The 18446-nt window shown below is 32.1% G+C and overlaps 1 protein-coding gene and 1 long non-coding RNA gene across 2 annotated transcripts; one reads left to right on the top strand and one right to left on the bottom strand.

The window, feature by feature from the left end:
• The first annotated feature begins 7644 nt into the window (after positions 1–7644).
• LOC123302412 lies at positions 7645–8634 on the top strand. Its single transcript, XM_044885339.1, has 2 exons — positions 7645–7681; positions 7744–8634. Exons 1-2 carry the CDS (start codon positions 7661–7663, stop codon positions 8155–8157), a joined length of 435 nt encoding a protein of 144 aa, XP_044741274.1. The 5' UTR covers positions 7645–7660; the 3' UTR covers positions 8158–8634.
• Positions 8635–14682: 6048 nt separating this feature from the next.
• Positions 14683–15060, bottom strand: LOC123302443. Its single transcript, XR_006535525.1, has 3 exons — positions 14999–15060; positions 14831–14935; positions 14683–14748 (listed from the first exon to the last, which is right to left on the bottom strand). It is a non-coding gene; the product is annotated as an uncharacterized LOC123302443 (long non-coding RNA).
• Positions 15061–18446: the final 3386 nt, after the last annotated feature.

Here is an 18446-nt window from a genome sequence, read left to right on the forward strand (position 1 = left end):
GAAATAATTCATACGGATGTATGCGGTCCTATTGATCCTCCAACGTGGGATGGTAAAAATTATGCAGTCACATTTATGGATGACTTTACTAATTTCACACAAGTTGAACTAATGAAAACGAAAAATGAAGTATCAGAAAAATTAAAATACTTTATCAATGAAGTAGAAAATAAATGGAACTCTAAAACTCACAAAATAAGATGTGATAATGGTGGTGAGTATTCAAGCAATGAAATTAAAGATTGGTGTCGTAAAAAAGGAATAATTTTGGAATATACAACACCATATTCGCCGCAATTAAATGGGAAAGCCGAAAGACTTAACCGAACTTTACTTGACAAAGCAAGAGCATTGATATTTGACTCAGGATTAGGTAAAGAATTTTGGGGTGAAGCAATAAGAATGGCGTGTTATCTGAAAAACAGAAGCCCTGTAGCTGCAATGGATGTGACTCCAGCTGAATTATGGTTTGGAAAACAACCTGACTTGTCTAGGCTAAAAATATTCGGCAGTGTAGCTTATTCCAAAGTGTTAGGAAAAGTAAAAAAATTAGACGAACGAACAAAAAAATTAATTTTCGTCGGATATACACATCATGGTTATAGATTATGGAACGAAGAATTAAATAAAATCGAAATAGCTAGAGATGTCATTATTTCTGAAAACACACTCAATCATGACAAAACAAATAATACTATTGCGAAAATTAAAGTTAACTCAGAAGAAAATGATAATTCAAGTGAAGAAATTGAAGAACCTACAGAAGTTTCGGAAGCTTCATCTGAATTAAAAATCAAGCGTAACGTAAAACCACCAAAGAAATTAGAAGATTACGTTCTTTTAACTTATCAAGAAGCTATCTCTGGAGATGATAGTGAAAAATGGAAAGAAGCAATACAAGACGAAAAAGATTCTCTTGAAGAAAACCAAACATGGACTTATGTCAACAAAGAATCAAATCTAGATAAAAAGTTGTTAAGTAGTAGATGGATTTTTAAAATAAAAGATGATGGACGATATAAAGCTAGATTAGTAGTCAGAGTTTTAAATTTGTTAATTAAGAGGAAATTTGAAATTAAGGGAAGGTGTTGAAAATAATTTCAAATTTGCCACTTAATAGTTATTGATGTTGTTGATATAATTCAGATAGACATAATTCTTTACTTTTTGTAACTTAGGAAAAAGGAAGTTATATTTAAAATATAGTTCAAGTTAATTTTTTGTGCAAGACACACTTTTACGAATGTAAAATGTTAATGTTGCTTCATCTTGATACAAATATATTTTTATTTGTTTTAATAAATATTATTAAAATATTACAACAAATTAATCAACATAATCGTGTATTATTTTTCTGTTAAATGATTGACAATAAACCGTTTAAGAATTAGTTTGAATTATTGTGATTTTTTACTCAACGCAATATTCCACGTGCTACCTCAAACTTCCAACAACGAACAAAAATTTATTTCCATAAAAACCAATATAAAGAATGGCGACATGCTTATCCCCCATGTTGAAATTGACGATAACATAAAAATCTTATCTGGCGTATACGAAGCAAATAACTTCATTGCTAAAGTACTTGTGACTAACGACTCAAAAAAGAAACAAAAAATAATAATTTCACAGCCAATCCGCGCAGAACGCGTTAATAAAATTAGACAAGTAGAACTTAACAACACTGAAAACAGGAACGCATATGATTACCAATTCGCTGTAGATAATTTACGTACATCTCACTTAAACAACGAAGAAAGAAATAATACCCTTAAGCTCTGTTCTAGCTATAGAGACATATTTCATAAACCAGATCAAGACATGACTTTCACCTCAGATGTTAAACACTCAATACATACATCAGATATACCAATGTATACACGGTCATACAGATACCCTTATATACACAAAGATGAAGTGACTCGACAAATAAACGAGATGTTAGAAAAGAATATAATAAGACCTTCTAATTCACCCTGGAGTTCACCCATCTGGATAGTTAGTAAAAAGGCCGACGCGTCCGGTAAACAAAAATGGCGTATGGTCATAGACTACAGGAAACTTAACGAAAAAACTGTTGACGATAAATATCCCCTACCAAATATAACAGACGTTTTAGACAAATTAGGAAAAAGTCAATACTTCACTACTTTAGATCTTGCCAGCGGCTTTCATCAGATCGAAATGAATCCGAAAGATATCCCGAAAACTGCATTTTCAGTAGACAATGGTCATTATGAATTTACTCGAATGACTTTTGGTTTAAAGAACGCCTCTGCTACCTTTCAAAGAGTAATGGACAATATGTTACGTGAGTACATAGGTAAAGGAGTATTAGTCTATATGGATGATATCATAATTTACTCATCTTCACTAACCGAACATATTGACATGTTACGCAAAGTATTCGATAAACTCAGAAAATCAAATTTTAAAGTACAGCTTGACAAATGTGAATTTCTCCATAAAGAAATCGAATTCTTAGGACACATAGTCACTATAGAAGGTATAAAACCTAACCCTAAGAAACTAGATGCTGTAAAGAGATTCCCAATACCGAAAACAGTGACAGAAATCAAATCATTCTTAGGATTAATCGATTACTATAGGCGCTTTATTAATAATTTTGCCAAAATAACCAAACCTATGACAGAATGTTTAAAGAAAGGCACAGTCATTAATATAAATGATACGAAATACAGGGAATGTTTCGAATACTGCAAAACACTCTTAAGTAATGATCCTCTATTACAATACCCTGATTTTGAAAAACCATTTATCTTAACAACAGATGCTAGCAACTATGCTATTGGCGCTGTCCTATCTCAAGGAACACCTGGCTCAAATAAACCCGTTAGTTACGCCTCACGTACTCTTAACAAATCTGAATGTAATTACTCCACGATAGAGAAAGAATTATTAGCCATTGTATGGGCATGTAAAACTTTCAGACCCTACTTGTATGGAAGAAGATTTAGAATTTTAACATATCACAAACCTCTAAAATGGGTTCATTCCCTCAAAGAACCTAACTCGAAATTAACTAGATGGATGATCAAACTCTCCGAGTATGATTTTTCTATCGATTACAAACCTGGTAAACAAAATACCAATGCTGATGCATTATCTCGCATACAACTAAATAACAACGAAACTCACTCTGTTGATGTTGAAATATCGACTCAACATTCAGCCGACGAAAACCTCTATAAAGGCATACCTATAGCAGAAAGAGCCTTAAATGAATTCAACAATCAAATAATATTTAAAAAACCATCAGTAACAAACATTCTAATCTTTCAATTTTTTAAAATACTAGAAAACGACAAGTATTTGAAAATCCCCACTTTAAAAACGAATCAATCACGAATATTATTAAACAATACTTTTCGCCTAATAAAGTAAACGCTGTCTACACAGACAACCGAACTTTTTCTACAATAACAAACATTCATAAAGAATACTTTCAAATATATAAAATAATACGTTGCACTAAAATACTTGAAGACATTGAAAATATCGACGAACAATCCCAACTCATAAAAGACTATCACGATATATCTATACACAGAGGTATCGACGATACATTACAACACTTAAAGAGACGATACTATTTCGATAATATGAAACAAAAAATAACGACATACATAAATTCGTGTGAAGTTTGTGCTCAAGCAAAATTTGAAAGACATCTCCTAAAACTTAAACAAATTAAAACTTAAGCAAATACTACATTTTTTTATAACCCTGATCTTCAACAATCTGCTCAAAATCTATTAGATAAAGTTTACTCACTTAAAATAAATCACCGACATACCCGTGGATTAATAGACGGATTAGGTAGTGTAATTAAGAAAATTACTGGAAATATGGACAATGACGACGCTCTAGAAATAAACAAACAGATACGCAATTTACAAGACAATTCCCTTTTGACTCAAGACTCAATTAACAATCAACATAAACTAAACTCTCAAATGATCCAACGTTTCTCGAACATCACTAAATTCATAAACACAGAACAAACGCGATTACAAATTATATCAAAATCCATAAAAAACTTCAGTAATATCGAACATCGACTACTTGCCACTCAAGTTTACTTTGCTTTACAAACCCAAATCACTACACTTACCGACCATGTAGATAACATTATCCAATCAGTGCAATTGGCACAACTTGGCTTGTTATCAAAACACATATTAAAAAAAAATGAATTATCACTTGTTAAAAGCAAACTCCCACTAATCATTCAAAATTATAATGACGAACAAATTTATGAAATCCTAGAATTAAAAGCGTATTTCAACAACACTAACCTAATTTTTGCTGTACAAATCCCACAAATGACCAATGAATCATACACAACCTACAGACTAAGACCTCTACCCACAAATCATAGTACAATAATTATCCCAAAATCCAACTACCTGCTCCTTAATCAAAAACAATATTCATTCGTAACCAAACCTTGCAAGCAAATAGAACAACTCTATATGTGTAAACAATTACAATTACAAAATAACTCAATTAATACTTGCGAAGTAAAAACCCTACAAAACGAACCAGCGCAATGCACGTTACATCACACTGTCGAAACAAGTTTCATAGAAGAAGTCGAAAGTAACCACATAATTGCTTACGTTAATAAACCTATAAATATTAATACAACCTGCGGAAAAAACATCACTAAATTTACTGGAAAACTGTATATCCATTACAACAAATGTATGGTTATTATTAATGGTATAATTTATGGAACCATCTCATCAAGTATTTCTACTTATAAATTGGAATAAATACACTGGATGTATTAAACTTAAAAACTCTAGAAAACACAAATGGACTGGAACTCATCAAATATCAACATTATACTCACATTTCTACAAATATTATTATCTTAATTATTTTTCTTATTTCAACATGTATTTTTAGTTATATTAAATATTATAAAAATAGAAAGAATCGTGCTAAAATTATCGAAAAGATAAAATATACGCCTTGAGCACCCCAAGAGCCAGTGGAGCTTACACAAAAAGCCCCAATAACTTTTCTGTTCAAAGCTCCATCTTAAGGAGGGAGGAGTTATATATCCTAGTTCACCTATATTATTAATTAGTATACTTATAAAAAATATGTCAAGGACGTTATAAACAAATATGCAATGACGTATTTTATACACATCATTTATAAACAGCTTTCTAAAAACATCCTTATTAAACTGCATTCCAATCTAATGACGTATTTTATACACATCATTTATAAACAGCTTTCTAAAAACATCCTTATTAAACTGCATTCCAATCTAAACGATACTTTCTAAAAACAAACCAAAATTTAGTATATAAGCCATCGTTAAATTGATAACGATTGTCTTTTTCATGTGCATTGAGGTCATTGAACTGCATTGGATGCATTTTTGGGAAAGTGCATTGCCCGACGGGTCATTGCATTGTTTACTTTTGGGATGCACTTTTTGGGGATGCACTTTTAGGAATGCAATTTTGAGTTCATTGAACTGATGATGACGTATTGTTTCAACAATTAATTCAACAATGAGAGAAGCTTCTCACTCGGTAGTTGCTGCCCAATTGAAGTATGAAGTGAAGATGTTAGTATAGAAATATACTTTTTTTAAAAAAACAAGAGATAGCAATGGGATTTGAACGCTGGTTTCCCAGGTGCGAGTCTAAGTACTTAACCACTCGGCCACAGAGGCTAGTTAAGTATAATTCAAAATTGTTCAATATATGAAAACTATTCAAAACTGGTTTTATAATATGAATATAATTATTAAGGTGAAGAACATCTTTAATTTATTCTATTTTCAATAAACTTGAAGTATTTATAGAAACTTGATATGTTGAGGACCACTATAAATTAAAAGGTGTATAAATTTAATTGATATCATTTGTTAATAAAAGACATTCCGTTAAAAATAATGGAAAAATTGTTTATACATTTAAAAAAATATTAATTACATATTATATATATGATTTATAATAATAAAATTTTTAAATAATTGTTATCAATGGCACTTCCACATAAGTCTTCTCCGATCTGATCCATTTCAATAAAATCGCAGGAGACCATCTCCAAATACCTAGATTTTTTTGAAAATAGATTTAAAGTTTATATTTCTTGCTTTACATTAATAAGACATTTTAATATCGTTTATAGTATATACAAAAATTTACCTACTCCCATCCCGCGATGACATCCACCTTTTTAAATAATTTCTGGATTAGGTTTCTCTCATCTTCCTTCTCTACGTATATCACCCTTACTTCTTCATAGGTGAGAATAGTCTTCACTATTCTCACCATCTCCTTTATTGTCACCTCATTTGCCCATCCACCAAAACGCTTCAGTCGCCAATAGTTTGATATGTATAAATGTTCTCGCACTTCTCCATTCGCATATACCAACACCTCCTTGATTTTTTTATTTAAAATTTTCAATTTTAAAGAAATTTTCACCATTTTTAATTGTTAAAAATAAATCTTGGAATCTAGGAAAGCTATTCGAGAATGAATACATTTTTTCACAAATGAAAAAAAATCTTTAATTTATTCTAATCTATTTCAATAGATTAACTTTCCACTTAAAAAAAATCTTTTAATTTATATAGATATTTTATTTTTAATAGTATACAATTTCACTGTATAATATTTAGTATCAATTGCTCGTTTTACATACATTAATAAGACATCCTTAAAAATTGTTCAATCTAAAAAAATATTTGATGTTAAGGTCATTTAAGGTAGTACCTACACGAAAGTGATATTTCAAGAATTTCTCAAAACTCAGAATATATAATATTTAATTCATAATACACATGCCGTTAAAATTAGAAGATGATTTACCATGTCATACATGAGATATTAGCAATTAAAAGTGACGCAATTTGTACGTGTACATGGCAGAAGTGTATAAAAATACACAAATTTATAAATAATATATTTATTTATTTATCAATGAATAACGTTCACCATCTCTATGAAAAACTAATATAATGTAGAATACTATATTTAGAAAATATAAAAATAAAAATTATTTACCATATAGTTTCGATAAAAAACTTAAATAAATAACTCGTTTTAGCGAATATTTTTTATGGAGAGGATATAAAGACTAATGGTAGAGGTATATATCATAGTATGTGTGTGTGTGTGTGTGTGTATACGAGATATGTTTGTGAGGCACTACAGTCTTGTGAAAATAATATATGGTAAATGTATAATAGTCATAGCACAGTTAATGCGCTGAATGATAGTATTAGTCCAAAACTTTTTGACTGGACTGTCGCGGAGGAACTACCTTAAAAAAATCTTATATATAATATAGGCTGATAAACTCATATAAAATATTAAATGTGAAGGTTATTGAAAAAAATTTTTAATTTATATAGTTATTTTTTTTTAATAGGAAGATATATTTTTATCACATTTTTTGTTTATTTCTTAATGATAATAATATGTAAGTTATTTATGGGGATTTTATTATTTAAAGTTCATCAGGGTAATTAAAAATAAAGACTAGTTTTTCAAATACAAATATTTAGCTATGATCAAAAATTTTTTGGGTATATAAAGCCATAAAAATCAATTTGTTTTTATACTCTGCTAAGCAAAAGTCTAAAGGTGAACGAAGATTAACAATGGTCTATGGAACGAAAAATGTAAGTGTTTTAAAATTTTTTTTTTCTTAAATTTGTTCTTTTTTTCTTTTTCTTTTAATTAGTCAATGAGCGATTGGCATTGTGAAAAAACCGATCAAATGTTGTTAGAGGCTGCCATACGAATGGAGAGGGATTTAAAAAAAAACAAAATAATAAATAATATTATCCTTCCCAACTCTTTCCATTTCCCAACAGAAAACTATACTCCCTTAAACTTGGAGGAATATATATCGTTTCCTTCTATTTCCAACTCTAATTTGGAAAATGATTCAATTACAGAGATAAATAAGGCTGAATTGGATATATATTTAAAGCCCGATCCCCCTAAAACCCATCAGCAGACCAGCATCCATCAAGTAAATTCAACACCAAAAAAATCTGCCTATATTAAAAAGTGGCAACGATTTGGCTTCCATCCACAGATAAAGAAAAGAGAAGAGAAAAATGAAAAAGATAATTTTGAAGAGAAGCCGTAAAAATACAGGTGAGAAGCATTTCTAATCATGTTTTATTTAAGCATTGCAATTTTTTACACTGTGCGCTTTAATTAAAGATCTTCCATCACACCGTTCTCCTTCACCGCCGCTGAAAATATTTAATGATGGGACATCAACATCAACAGAACATGATAATTCTGCAAATAGAATTGATGAAGATTCTCATTCAAGCTGTGTGTCCATCTCTCCATCAGAAGAAAGCAATGACTGGATAGGAGTAACTTGCTTCAATAACAGAGTGTTTGCAGGCAGATTAGAGAACAAGGAAAATAGTAAGAATCTTAAAACTTTTTTTAAGCATAAGGAAACATTAGTTCAAAATAAAATTATGGAGTACTTATCATTACATACCTCAATTAAAATTTCACTAGGTTTAAAATGTGATTTCATAATAAAAAAAGGTGATATGGAAGTTATCGACAATTTTCACTTTGTGTTAAAACTTGTTCATTACGATCAAGCGTCTGATTTTAGCACATGGTATTATGATTCATTAACTAATCTTGACACTCGCTTGGAAGAGTTTCAACAAAGAGGATCGAATGCTGCTTTAGATAAAATAGTATGTTTAGAATTAAATATAGCAAAATTCGATCCTATGAAAGGAGGGAGTTATATAGCACTCCCCAAAAAAATTATCGATAAAAAAGCTTGCGTCAACATTAAAAATAACGATGATTTCTGCTTTGCCTATTGTTTAATTGCACATTTTAAGCAGGTAGATGCAAATCCTCATATTGTTGCAAAATATCTACCAGATTTTAATAATTGCTGTATATTTGATGATTTTAATCCTTTAAATAATAACAACCAAAATTTGCATCAAATATATGATTTTAGGGGTGTTGAATTTCCTATGAAAATAAAAGATATCCCTAAAATTGAAAAAAACAATGACTTTTCGGTAAATGTTTATGGGTTATCAGATTCGGGTCTTGTAAATGGTCCATTATATTTTACTAGAGAGAAGAAAGAGAAACATATAAATTTATTAATGATCAGTGACGATACTAAATTTCATTATTGTTTAATTAGAAATTTATCAAGACTCTATTCATCTCAAAAGTCAAATCATAGGAGTGCAAAATTCTTCTGTGATAGATGTCTTCAACATTTCAATGAGAGACAAAAATATGATGATCATTTAGAATTATGTGAAAACATTAACAATGTAAAGATAATTTTTCCATCTGAAAAAGAATCTAAACTCAAATTTAAAAATTATAACCGCAAATTAGCTGTTCCCTTTGTTATTTAAAGTGATTTTGAATGTTTTCTTCCTAAAGCGAGGGAAGATAACAATAATTCAAATACCACATATTTCCAACATCATGTAGCATACTCTGTGGCTATCCAGGTTGTTTGTTCTTATGACGTGAGGAAAAATTCTTATTATTCATACACTGGTCGGGATGCAGCAAAATGGTTTATTGATAAATTAAAAGAGATTCTAGATGAAATAGAAATAATATATAAAACCATAGAACCTATTCACATGACACTGGAAGATGAAATATCTTTCCATTCATCTACAGCTTGTCATATCTGTGAAAAAACCTTTTCTAGAAGGTCAAGTTAAGGTTCGTGATCATTGCCATCTAAATTCCACAACAGTGAATCCTTTATCAAATTACCGTGGTGCAGCCCATGAGGGGTGCAATCTTAATTTCACTCTTCCAAATTTTGTTCCAGTAATATTTCATAATGGTTCGCGATATGATTTTAATTTATTTATTCGCGAACTCGGCTATGATGATGGAGAAATTAGAGCCATCCCCATAAACAGTGAACGCTACATCTCTTTTTCTAAAAAAATGAATTCGTTATATGTCAGGTTTATAGATTCTTGTAGATTTATGCAAAGCTCGCTTGATAGTCTAGTAAAAAATTTAGATGATAATCAATTTCATATTCTTGAAAATGAATTCGGGGAAGCTCATCCACATTTAGGCTTATTAAAGCAAAAAGGAATTTTCCCATATGACTATATTACTGGTTGGGATAAGTTGGAAGAGAACAGTTTGCCAGATAAAAAGCAATTTTATAATCAACTCACGGATAGTGATATATCTGATGAAGAATATGAACATGCGAAAAATGTTTGGGAAAAATTTAACATAAAAACTTTGGGTGAATATGCTGATCTCTATTTAAAATGTGATGTATTACTTTTAACATGTGTTTTTGAAAATTTTCGAAAGGTTTGCTACTCTACATACGGTCTCGAGGCAATTTATTATTACACAATACCGGGCTTAACGTTCGACGCAATGTTAAAAGTTACTCAGGTAGAGCTGGATTTAATTACAAATATATAATAACTTTAACCTTCCCAATTTCAATAATCAACAAAGCATTTCAAATAACAACGTGCCGAATCTCGTGGCTCCCAACCAAAGGACCACTCACAGGGACAGTCTAACACAGTTATTGGCCATCCATAATCAACTTCTATTGGATACTCAAAAACAAATTAAGAACCTATCGGGTCCCAACTTCAAACCAGATATGACCCAATTGTGCCAAAATCTACCAAGAGCAGACGGCGATAACCCATCCATCTTCATAGATTTCCTAATAAAAGTGGAGAATATTGTTAATTTGAACATTATGCCACTACCTAAACTCATTAAAGGATTAGTTACACAAACGGAGGGTGAATTACAATTATGGCTATCTAGACTAGCAACCCCCACTAACACCTGGGACCACATTAAAAGTGAACTTCTGATAAAATTCTTGTCCCCCACCCAAATGTCAAGGATTCAACTAGAAAAAATCTTCAGGTACCAAAACTCCAATGAATCTCTCAAGCAATTCACTTACGATTTGGAGATCACCGCTAAGGTCCTAAACCTTCACGACGAAACGCGCATCGTGACGCACATCCTTGACAGTGCAAATTCCGAATACCTACCATTGTTAGCAACCATCTTCCCCCAACCAACGACATTCGAACAATTATACCAAATTGCCAAACGCGCTGATGAAAATGCAAATCGACTAAAGAATGCGATCTCGCGAGAAAATCCAAAACATAGTTGACAATTGAAAGAATCTCGAAGCAATTCCGATAATTCACCTCAACAGCGGAAATTATTTGCTTCCCTTTCCCACAAGTGCGAATTCAAATACCAAAACGCTATACCGTTTATCGAATTGAATATCTTAGAGCATAAATATCGGTCAATGATTGACACTGGTTCAACTTACAACATTATTCGTTCCGATTTGGCTTTACTTCTGAAACATAAAAAACACAAGATTAATAAAATATTCAAAAGAATTGCCATCGCAAATAATACCAACATCACCATAGATAAATCAATTACCTTAATTATCAAAATTCAGAAGTACACCTGGAAAGCAACCTTTCTCATCGTCAAAAATCTTCCCTGTCAACTTATACTTGGCAACGATTTCCTTCATAGTGTGAAAGCCAATTTAAATTTCCAACGAAAATGCCTTATAATCGAAAACTTAAACTTAACTACACCTATCATTTTCGAACAAAACGAACAATTCAACTTACTTCTTGAGAATTCAGCAAAGGGCCATCTGATACCCAACACTTGGAAAATCTAAAAAACAATTACTGTGACGTCTTAACCAACAAAACAGGCACCGCTACTAATCACACAATGAAAATACTCCTGAAGGACAGATCGCCGATTTACAAACATCCATATACATTGGTACCCCCAAAAGCAGCCATCCTGAACAATATTGTAGACGATCTATTAAACCAAGGTATCATTGAGCGATGTACCAGTTCATGGGCAAGTCCTACATTTCTTGTCAAAAAGCGAGATGGATCTTACCGCATTGTCCACGATTATCGAGAGGTAAATAAAAAAATACTCTTCGATCCATATCCTAGTAGTCAAATTCAAGACTGTTTTAACTCCCTCCATGGCGCAAAGATATTTTCATCGATCGATCTCGTCAATAGCTTCCACCAGGTAAAACTCGATAAAAATTCTAGAAACATAACAGCTTTCGTCACACCCAATGGCCAATACAGGTATTTGAAAGCTCCGCAAGGTCTCGCCAATAGCAGCCAAGCTTTGAATAGAGTTATGCTCGACATATTTGGAGATCTAAAATATAAATATTGCGTTCCTTACGCCGACGACCTCCTTATATATTCGAACTCCATTGAAGAACATTTCAAACATCTATCCGAAGTCCTAAGAAGATTAAAAGAAAATGGTTTAACAGCAAAACCTGAGAAATGTCGATTCTTCATGACCAGATTAAAATACCTAGGTTTAATCATTGATGAAAACGGTCTATCCATCGACACCTCCAAAGTACAAGCGATTAACGACTTACCACCACCTAAAAATCTAAAACAACTTCGTATGGTACTTGGAATTTTTGGTTATTATATGAAATTCATAGATAATTATTCCGAAATCTGTTATCCATTAAATAAACTTCGTCAGAAAAACGTAAAATACGAATTCAAACAAATACATCTGGACGCTTTCAACAAACTAAAAACAAAACTTACATCGGCTCCCATACTAAAATTTCCTGATTTCACCAAGCCATTTATCATTAGATGCGACGCAAGTGACCATTGTATAGCGGGCGTACTGTTACAACGCGTCAATGACGTACTACACCCAATTGCATATACATCCAGGAAACTTTCACCAGCTGAATGTAAAACTCATATTTACGAGAAGGAAGCACTGAGTTTAATTTCTACGATCAACAAATTTCAAGATTATTTACACAACGGAAAATTCACCATCCAGACCGATAATAATGCACTAACTTATCTATTCAAAAACTGTAAAAACACTGGTAAACTCGCACGTTGGCAACTCACTCTATCAAATTTCGAATTCGAGGTTGAACATATAAATGGCACTATAAACAATTTAGCCGACGCTCTTTCTAGGCTATACTCAGAAGTTGACCCCATAGAACAACCGAACCATCCGATCACTACACATCTTTACGACGACGTAACCCCGGAGGACAAGCTCTTACTTTTGCAACAGTATCCTCCTATCTTCCCTAATATTCGAGTAGCACAGTCAAATGACCCTGAGTGCAAAACCATCATACTCCGAATGCGTAACGGAGTGGATGATGTCAATAATTTTACACTCTACCATGGCATTCTGTGTAAGAAAACAGGGAGATATAAAAAACGACGTATCTACGTTCCCGAGGCTCTACGTCAAGCCATACTACACTATTTCCACGATGGCCTCCTAGCATCCCACCAAGGTGTCGTAAAGGTGTATTCAAATATCTCCAGACGCTTTTATTGGAAGAATCTATATAAAGACGTAGCTGATTACGTCAAATCTTGTGACGTTTGTCTTCGACATAAAATTCCACCTAAACCAAAACCTAACATGGAAGCAAAAAACCCGAACTACGTCTATGAAGCCCTTCATATTGACATTCTTGGCCCTCTTCCCATCACTAAAAACAGAAATAGATACCTGCTGGTAGCTGTAGATAGTTACAGCCGGTTTCTACAAACATTTCCTTTAAAAACTTGCAACTCAAGTTCGATTTGTACCGCTTTAGAAAGATCTTTCTTAACGTTCTCGGTACCATACATAGTTATTTCGGATAACGCAAGTTATTTCAAATCCACAACTTACAAGGAATTTTGTTACAAGTGGGGGATCAGAGCTAGGTACCTGTCACCATACGCACCTTCAGGTAATAAATCAGAAGCAATGAACAAAATCCTCATTGCGAACATTAGCACACTTCTACAATCAGCATCCACAGGTCACATCACATGGGACGAATTCGTCGGATTCGCCACATTCGCTTATAACAATTCATTTTCACCTGTAGCCAATTCCACCCCAGCTTCAATTTTTTTTGGTCGAAATCTAACCTTCCCTCTTGATCATCTTTGGGAAATTCATAGAATTTTATCAATAAACAAAAGATTACCAAAACAAACAATCGAACTTTTCCTCAAAAAGTCATTGAAAAAGAGGAAAGATTATTTTAATCGAGGCAAGAAACCCCACGGATTCAATGTGAATGACCTGGTTATGTTGAAGAAAAAACAAATTTCTGTACATGGTACTTCAAGCAAAAAATTCCTCGCCAAATATCTTGGCCCATACACAATTGTGAATTTTAAAACTAAAAACACCGTAATATTAAAAAATATTACGACCGGAAAATGCTTGAAGTGCCATGCCATGTATCTAAAGAAGTATTATAGACGTGACAAACCTTAACCGGTGATTTTTTTTCTTCCATACAATCACCAAGATTCTTCCAGTATTAGCTTCGGGTACCCTAACTTTAAGAGCATATCTTTTCACCCCACCTGAAGATGATAATTATTCTTCTGTGACGGATCCTCATCACTACACAGTAAGATCACTGCCTGAAAGATGAGAGGGGGGTACATGTTATGTAGTGAATCTGCTAAAAATACATTAGTATATTCACCCTTATTTATAGGGAAATTTCATCATAGTCACTGCATAACATAATTTCATATAAACATAATAGTTATGTTTTTTTTCAACTGGTTGGTGACAATTTTGCCTCCAAAATCCCACCTACATCCTAAAACAGAAAAACAACGATCTCACCTTTTTAATCAATTATTATCTGAACTTCATAGTGAAGACACATATAAAATAATTACTAAAACTGTTTCAATCGAGTAGAATTACTTAAATTGTTTCAATCGAGTAGTATTTTAAATTGTTTCAATCAACTGTATTTCGATTTTGTACTTATGGATAAATATCTAAAACAAATAAATTATCTTTAAACAAATTCGTCTTTTTATTATTCAAAAATACGAAATTACCTGTGGAAGATACGTCCAACACGTGGGTTTCAATTAGGAGTTTGTCATCCAGGAATTGGAGGATATTAAATTAAAGCTCCAATTATATGATGGTTTTCGGCAAGTGTTAACTTCAACAAATTGAACACTCAACATTTTACAGGTAAACATAACCTACAATTTTATCCAACATAGTCAAAATTTGATTGTAATTATTCCACTAATACGAACACACCTAAAAGTTTCGCCAACACAGGAACAGATTGGACATTCATCCAAATCGCGACGTCGAATTATACAAACGATAAATTCCACGTTCATCGTACACATATGTATTTGACGTTTGAGTTTCTAAAATCTATTACTAACAACTGTCAATAAGTAAAGTCAGACTCAGATAAATTGAACCATATGTGAATCAAACGGATAGTACCGTACCCAAATTTGAACAACATTTAATCGACGTCGTTTGGATTCATGTCTAACTCGTTCAGCCTGCATGAACCCAGGTTTGTCAACAACAAAGCTTGCTAGTGAACCAGCCTCAAAGGACCTCTGGGAAATTGGGTGTCCCATACAAATTTCCACATTTAACACCCTCACACGTGACGGACCCCAAAACTCGAACACCAGTTCACCAATAATTGGGAACCAGGGCAACTACATAGCAGCTGTTAAAGGGCGGGGTTTTTATTTAAGACCATATCAAAAGAAGAAGAAACCTTAAGATTACTACAGAAATTACCGATTCGAGCATTAACTGATTTAGAATTGGATAGTTTTGGTAAAAAATATATTAAACACTTTAGGGGTGTATACATGCGAAATACCCTACCAAAAAAACCTTTACAAAGAGAATGTGCCATAGTAAATCTTGCTAGTTCATCATCAAGAGGATCTCACTGGATTTGCTTCTTCAAGAAAAACTCTAAAATATATTATTTTGATAGTTATGGAGATGTACCCCCACCACTTGAAATAATAACTTATCTAGGAAAAAATATTCTATATAACTATAACAGTTTTCAAAAAAGCGGATCAATTTGTGGACACCTTTGTCTAGCATTTTTACTATTTATTACAAATACTTAATATGGCATACACATTATCCTTAAAAGGTAATCAATCGGAATTAAAGCAAAATTTTTTCCCTCCAATTCAGCTAGATGGTAATTATTCTTGCGGATTGGTGAGCTTCATTGCATTCAACACAATCCCAAACATTAGCGATTTCAACAACCATTTTAAATATGGTAGCACATCATATTATGTGCCTACAGGTACTTACGAAATGGATGCACTTATTAAACTACTTGAAGGAGAATTTCCCTCAATCAAGTTTACCGTAAACTTAAATACATACCAAATTGACATTAAAGGAAAATACACCATTCATTTCGAAGTAGAAAATACAATTGCAAAAGTATTTGGTTTTTCGAAAAAAGTATTAAAACCAGATATTAAGCACACATCTGATTTACCAATTGAAATAAGTGTTGTAAACACAATTCGAATATTATGTAATATTGTGGAAAATGCCTTTTTTCAAGATCAAAAACTGTGAACACTAGAGAAATAACTCAGTTGATTGTCAACCTTGTAGATCAAGAGAATCGTCCTATAAATTTGAGAGGGGAAGAAATTCTTGTAAGATTACATCTAAGAAAAGATGATTAACTTTAATAATTCTAATAAATATCTAACTTCACCAAAAAAATGTATCATTAAGAAAAAAGTGGTTAAACGTGAAACACGGCTGTTGAAAGAAAACATAGATTATTTAAAATCAATTGGATTAAAAGTTTTAAAACAATGAATAACAACATTTTAAACTTATCAGAGAAGGTGCATTTTGATAATGAAATAACATAAAAAGAGCTGATAAGTTATGCACCCTACAGCGGTAGTAGTTTATCACATGGAAGTAGTATACGAATTGGGATTCAAAATAAGGATGCAATATTATTATTATGCGAATCAGATCTTCTAATAGAAGGAACTATTAAAAAAGCGGATGGTAGCGCTGTTACTTCAGCACTCATAAACAATGGAATTGCCCACCTATTTGAAGTTATATCTTATAAAATGAATGAACAAGTAATTTGTACAGTATACAACCCTGGTGTTGCTTCAACATTAAATGGCTTAGCCTTACTTACATCGGATCAGGTTAGGGGTTTATCAAATGCTTCATGGATTTCTGATGGTCAATTGGATGGAACAAAGTTAAATTCAACAAAAGATGGCCAATTTCTGTTTACTATACCTCTATCTCTACTACTTCCATTTTTTGCTACATATAAGAAAATTATAACCAACACCAAGCATGAGCTTGTTCTCGTGCGATCACGTAATGATGCAAATAGTGTGAAAAGTGATTCGGAAATAAATATTGATATTACAAAAATAGTGTGGAGAGTACCCACAATTCATCTTAATGATGTTGCAAGATTACACTTGTTGGATTTAATAAAGCGCAATGTAACAGTTGATGTGGCCTTCCGAAGCTATGATTTAGTTACATACCCCACTCTACCAACAAAACATAAGCATTCATGGATGGTGAAATCAACAAATAATCTTAATGCTCCACGTTATGTTATTTTTGCTATGCAGACTGATAGGATTGATGATTTTAAGAAAAATAATCAAATATTCGATTTTAACGATCTAACTTCTATTCGCCTATTTCTAAATGAGCGTCAGTTTCCAGCTCAAGATGTTTTTTTCCAAAATTCAGGAGGATTTGCAACACTTTACGATATGTATCTCAGATTTAAATCATCTTACAATAACCAAGAAAAATCTTATGAGAAACCGTTATTTGATATCAAAGATTTTATGAGATATACGCCTATTGTATGCATTGATTGTTCACGACAAAATGAAATTATTACAACAAACTCTGTGGATATTCGCATTGATTTTGAATGTAAAAAAGCTATACCTGATAAAACAACTGCTTATGTGTTATTAATTTCTGATTCACTTTTCGAATTTAAAATGCAGACAGGAGATATTAAGAGAATAATATAAATAGTTTGTTATACAGTTACAAACTATCATTTTTACAATGAGCATGCATAAGTTTGGTTATCGCAAGCTAGATGGAAAATCGGATAAAAAATTTTTGGAGTTAAGCACTCGAATGAATGATATAAAAATGGAAATTGATAGACATAAAGCAAATATCAAAGAACTAGATAAGAATGTGAAGGAGCAATTTGAAGAAGAAAGAAAAAACATCAAAGATCTAAAATATCAATTAAATAATGAGCGAGATAGTATCCTTTCAACTTTAAGTAAATTAATTGGGAATGTGAAGGAAAACATTTTTAAAACAATAAGTGAAATAAATGGAAATATACAGAAAGATTTACTTAGAGAGAAAAGTATCCTCTTGAAATCCATGAAAGAATTGAAAGATCTTGTATCTCATTCAAAAAAAGACGTCGAATCGTTAAATACT

The sequence above is a fragment of the Chrysoperla carnea genome, chromosome X (assembly GCF_905475395.1).
Source record: "Chrysoperla carnea chromosome X, inChrCarn1.1, whole genome shotgun sequence".
NCBI lineage: Eukaryota > Metazoa > Arthropoda > Insecta > Neuroptera > Chrysopidae > Chrysoperla > Chrysoperla carnea.

Coding starts and splice junctions, on each gene's coding strand:
- LOC123302412 (XM_044885339.1), top strand. CDS start 7,661: ATGGTCTATGGAACGAAAAAT. Junction 7,682..7,743: donor TGGTCTATGGAACGAAAAAT/GTAAGTGTTTTA, acceptor TCTTTTAATTAG/TCAATGAGCGATTGGCATTG.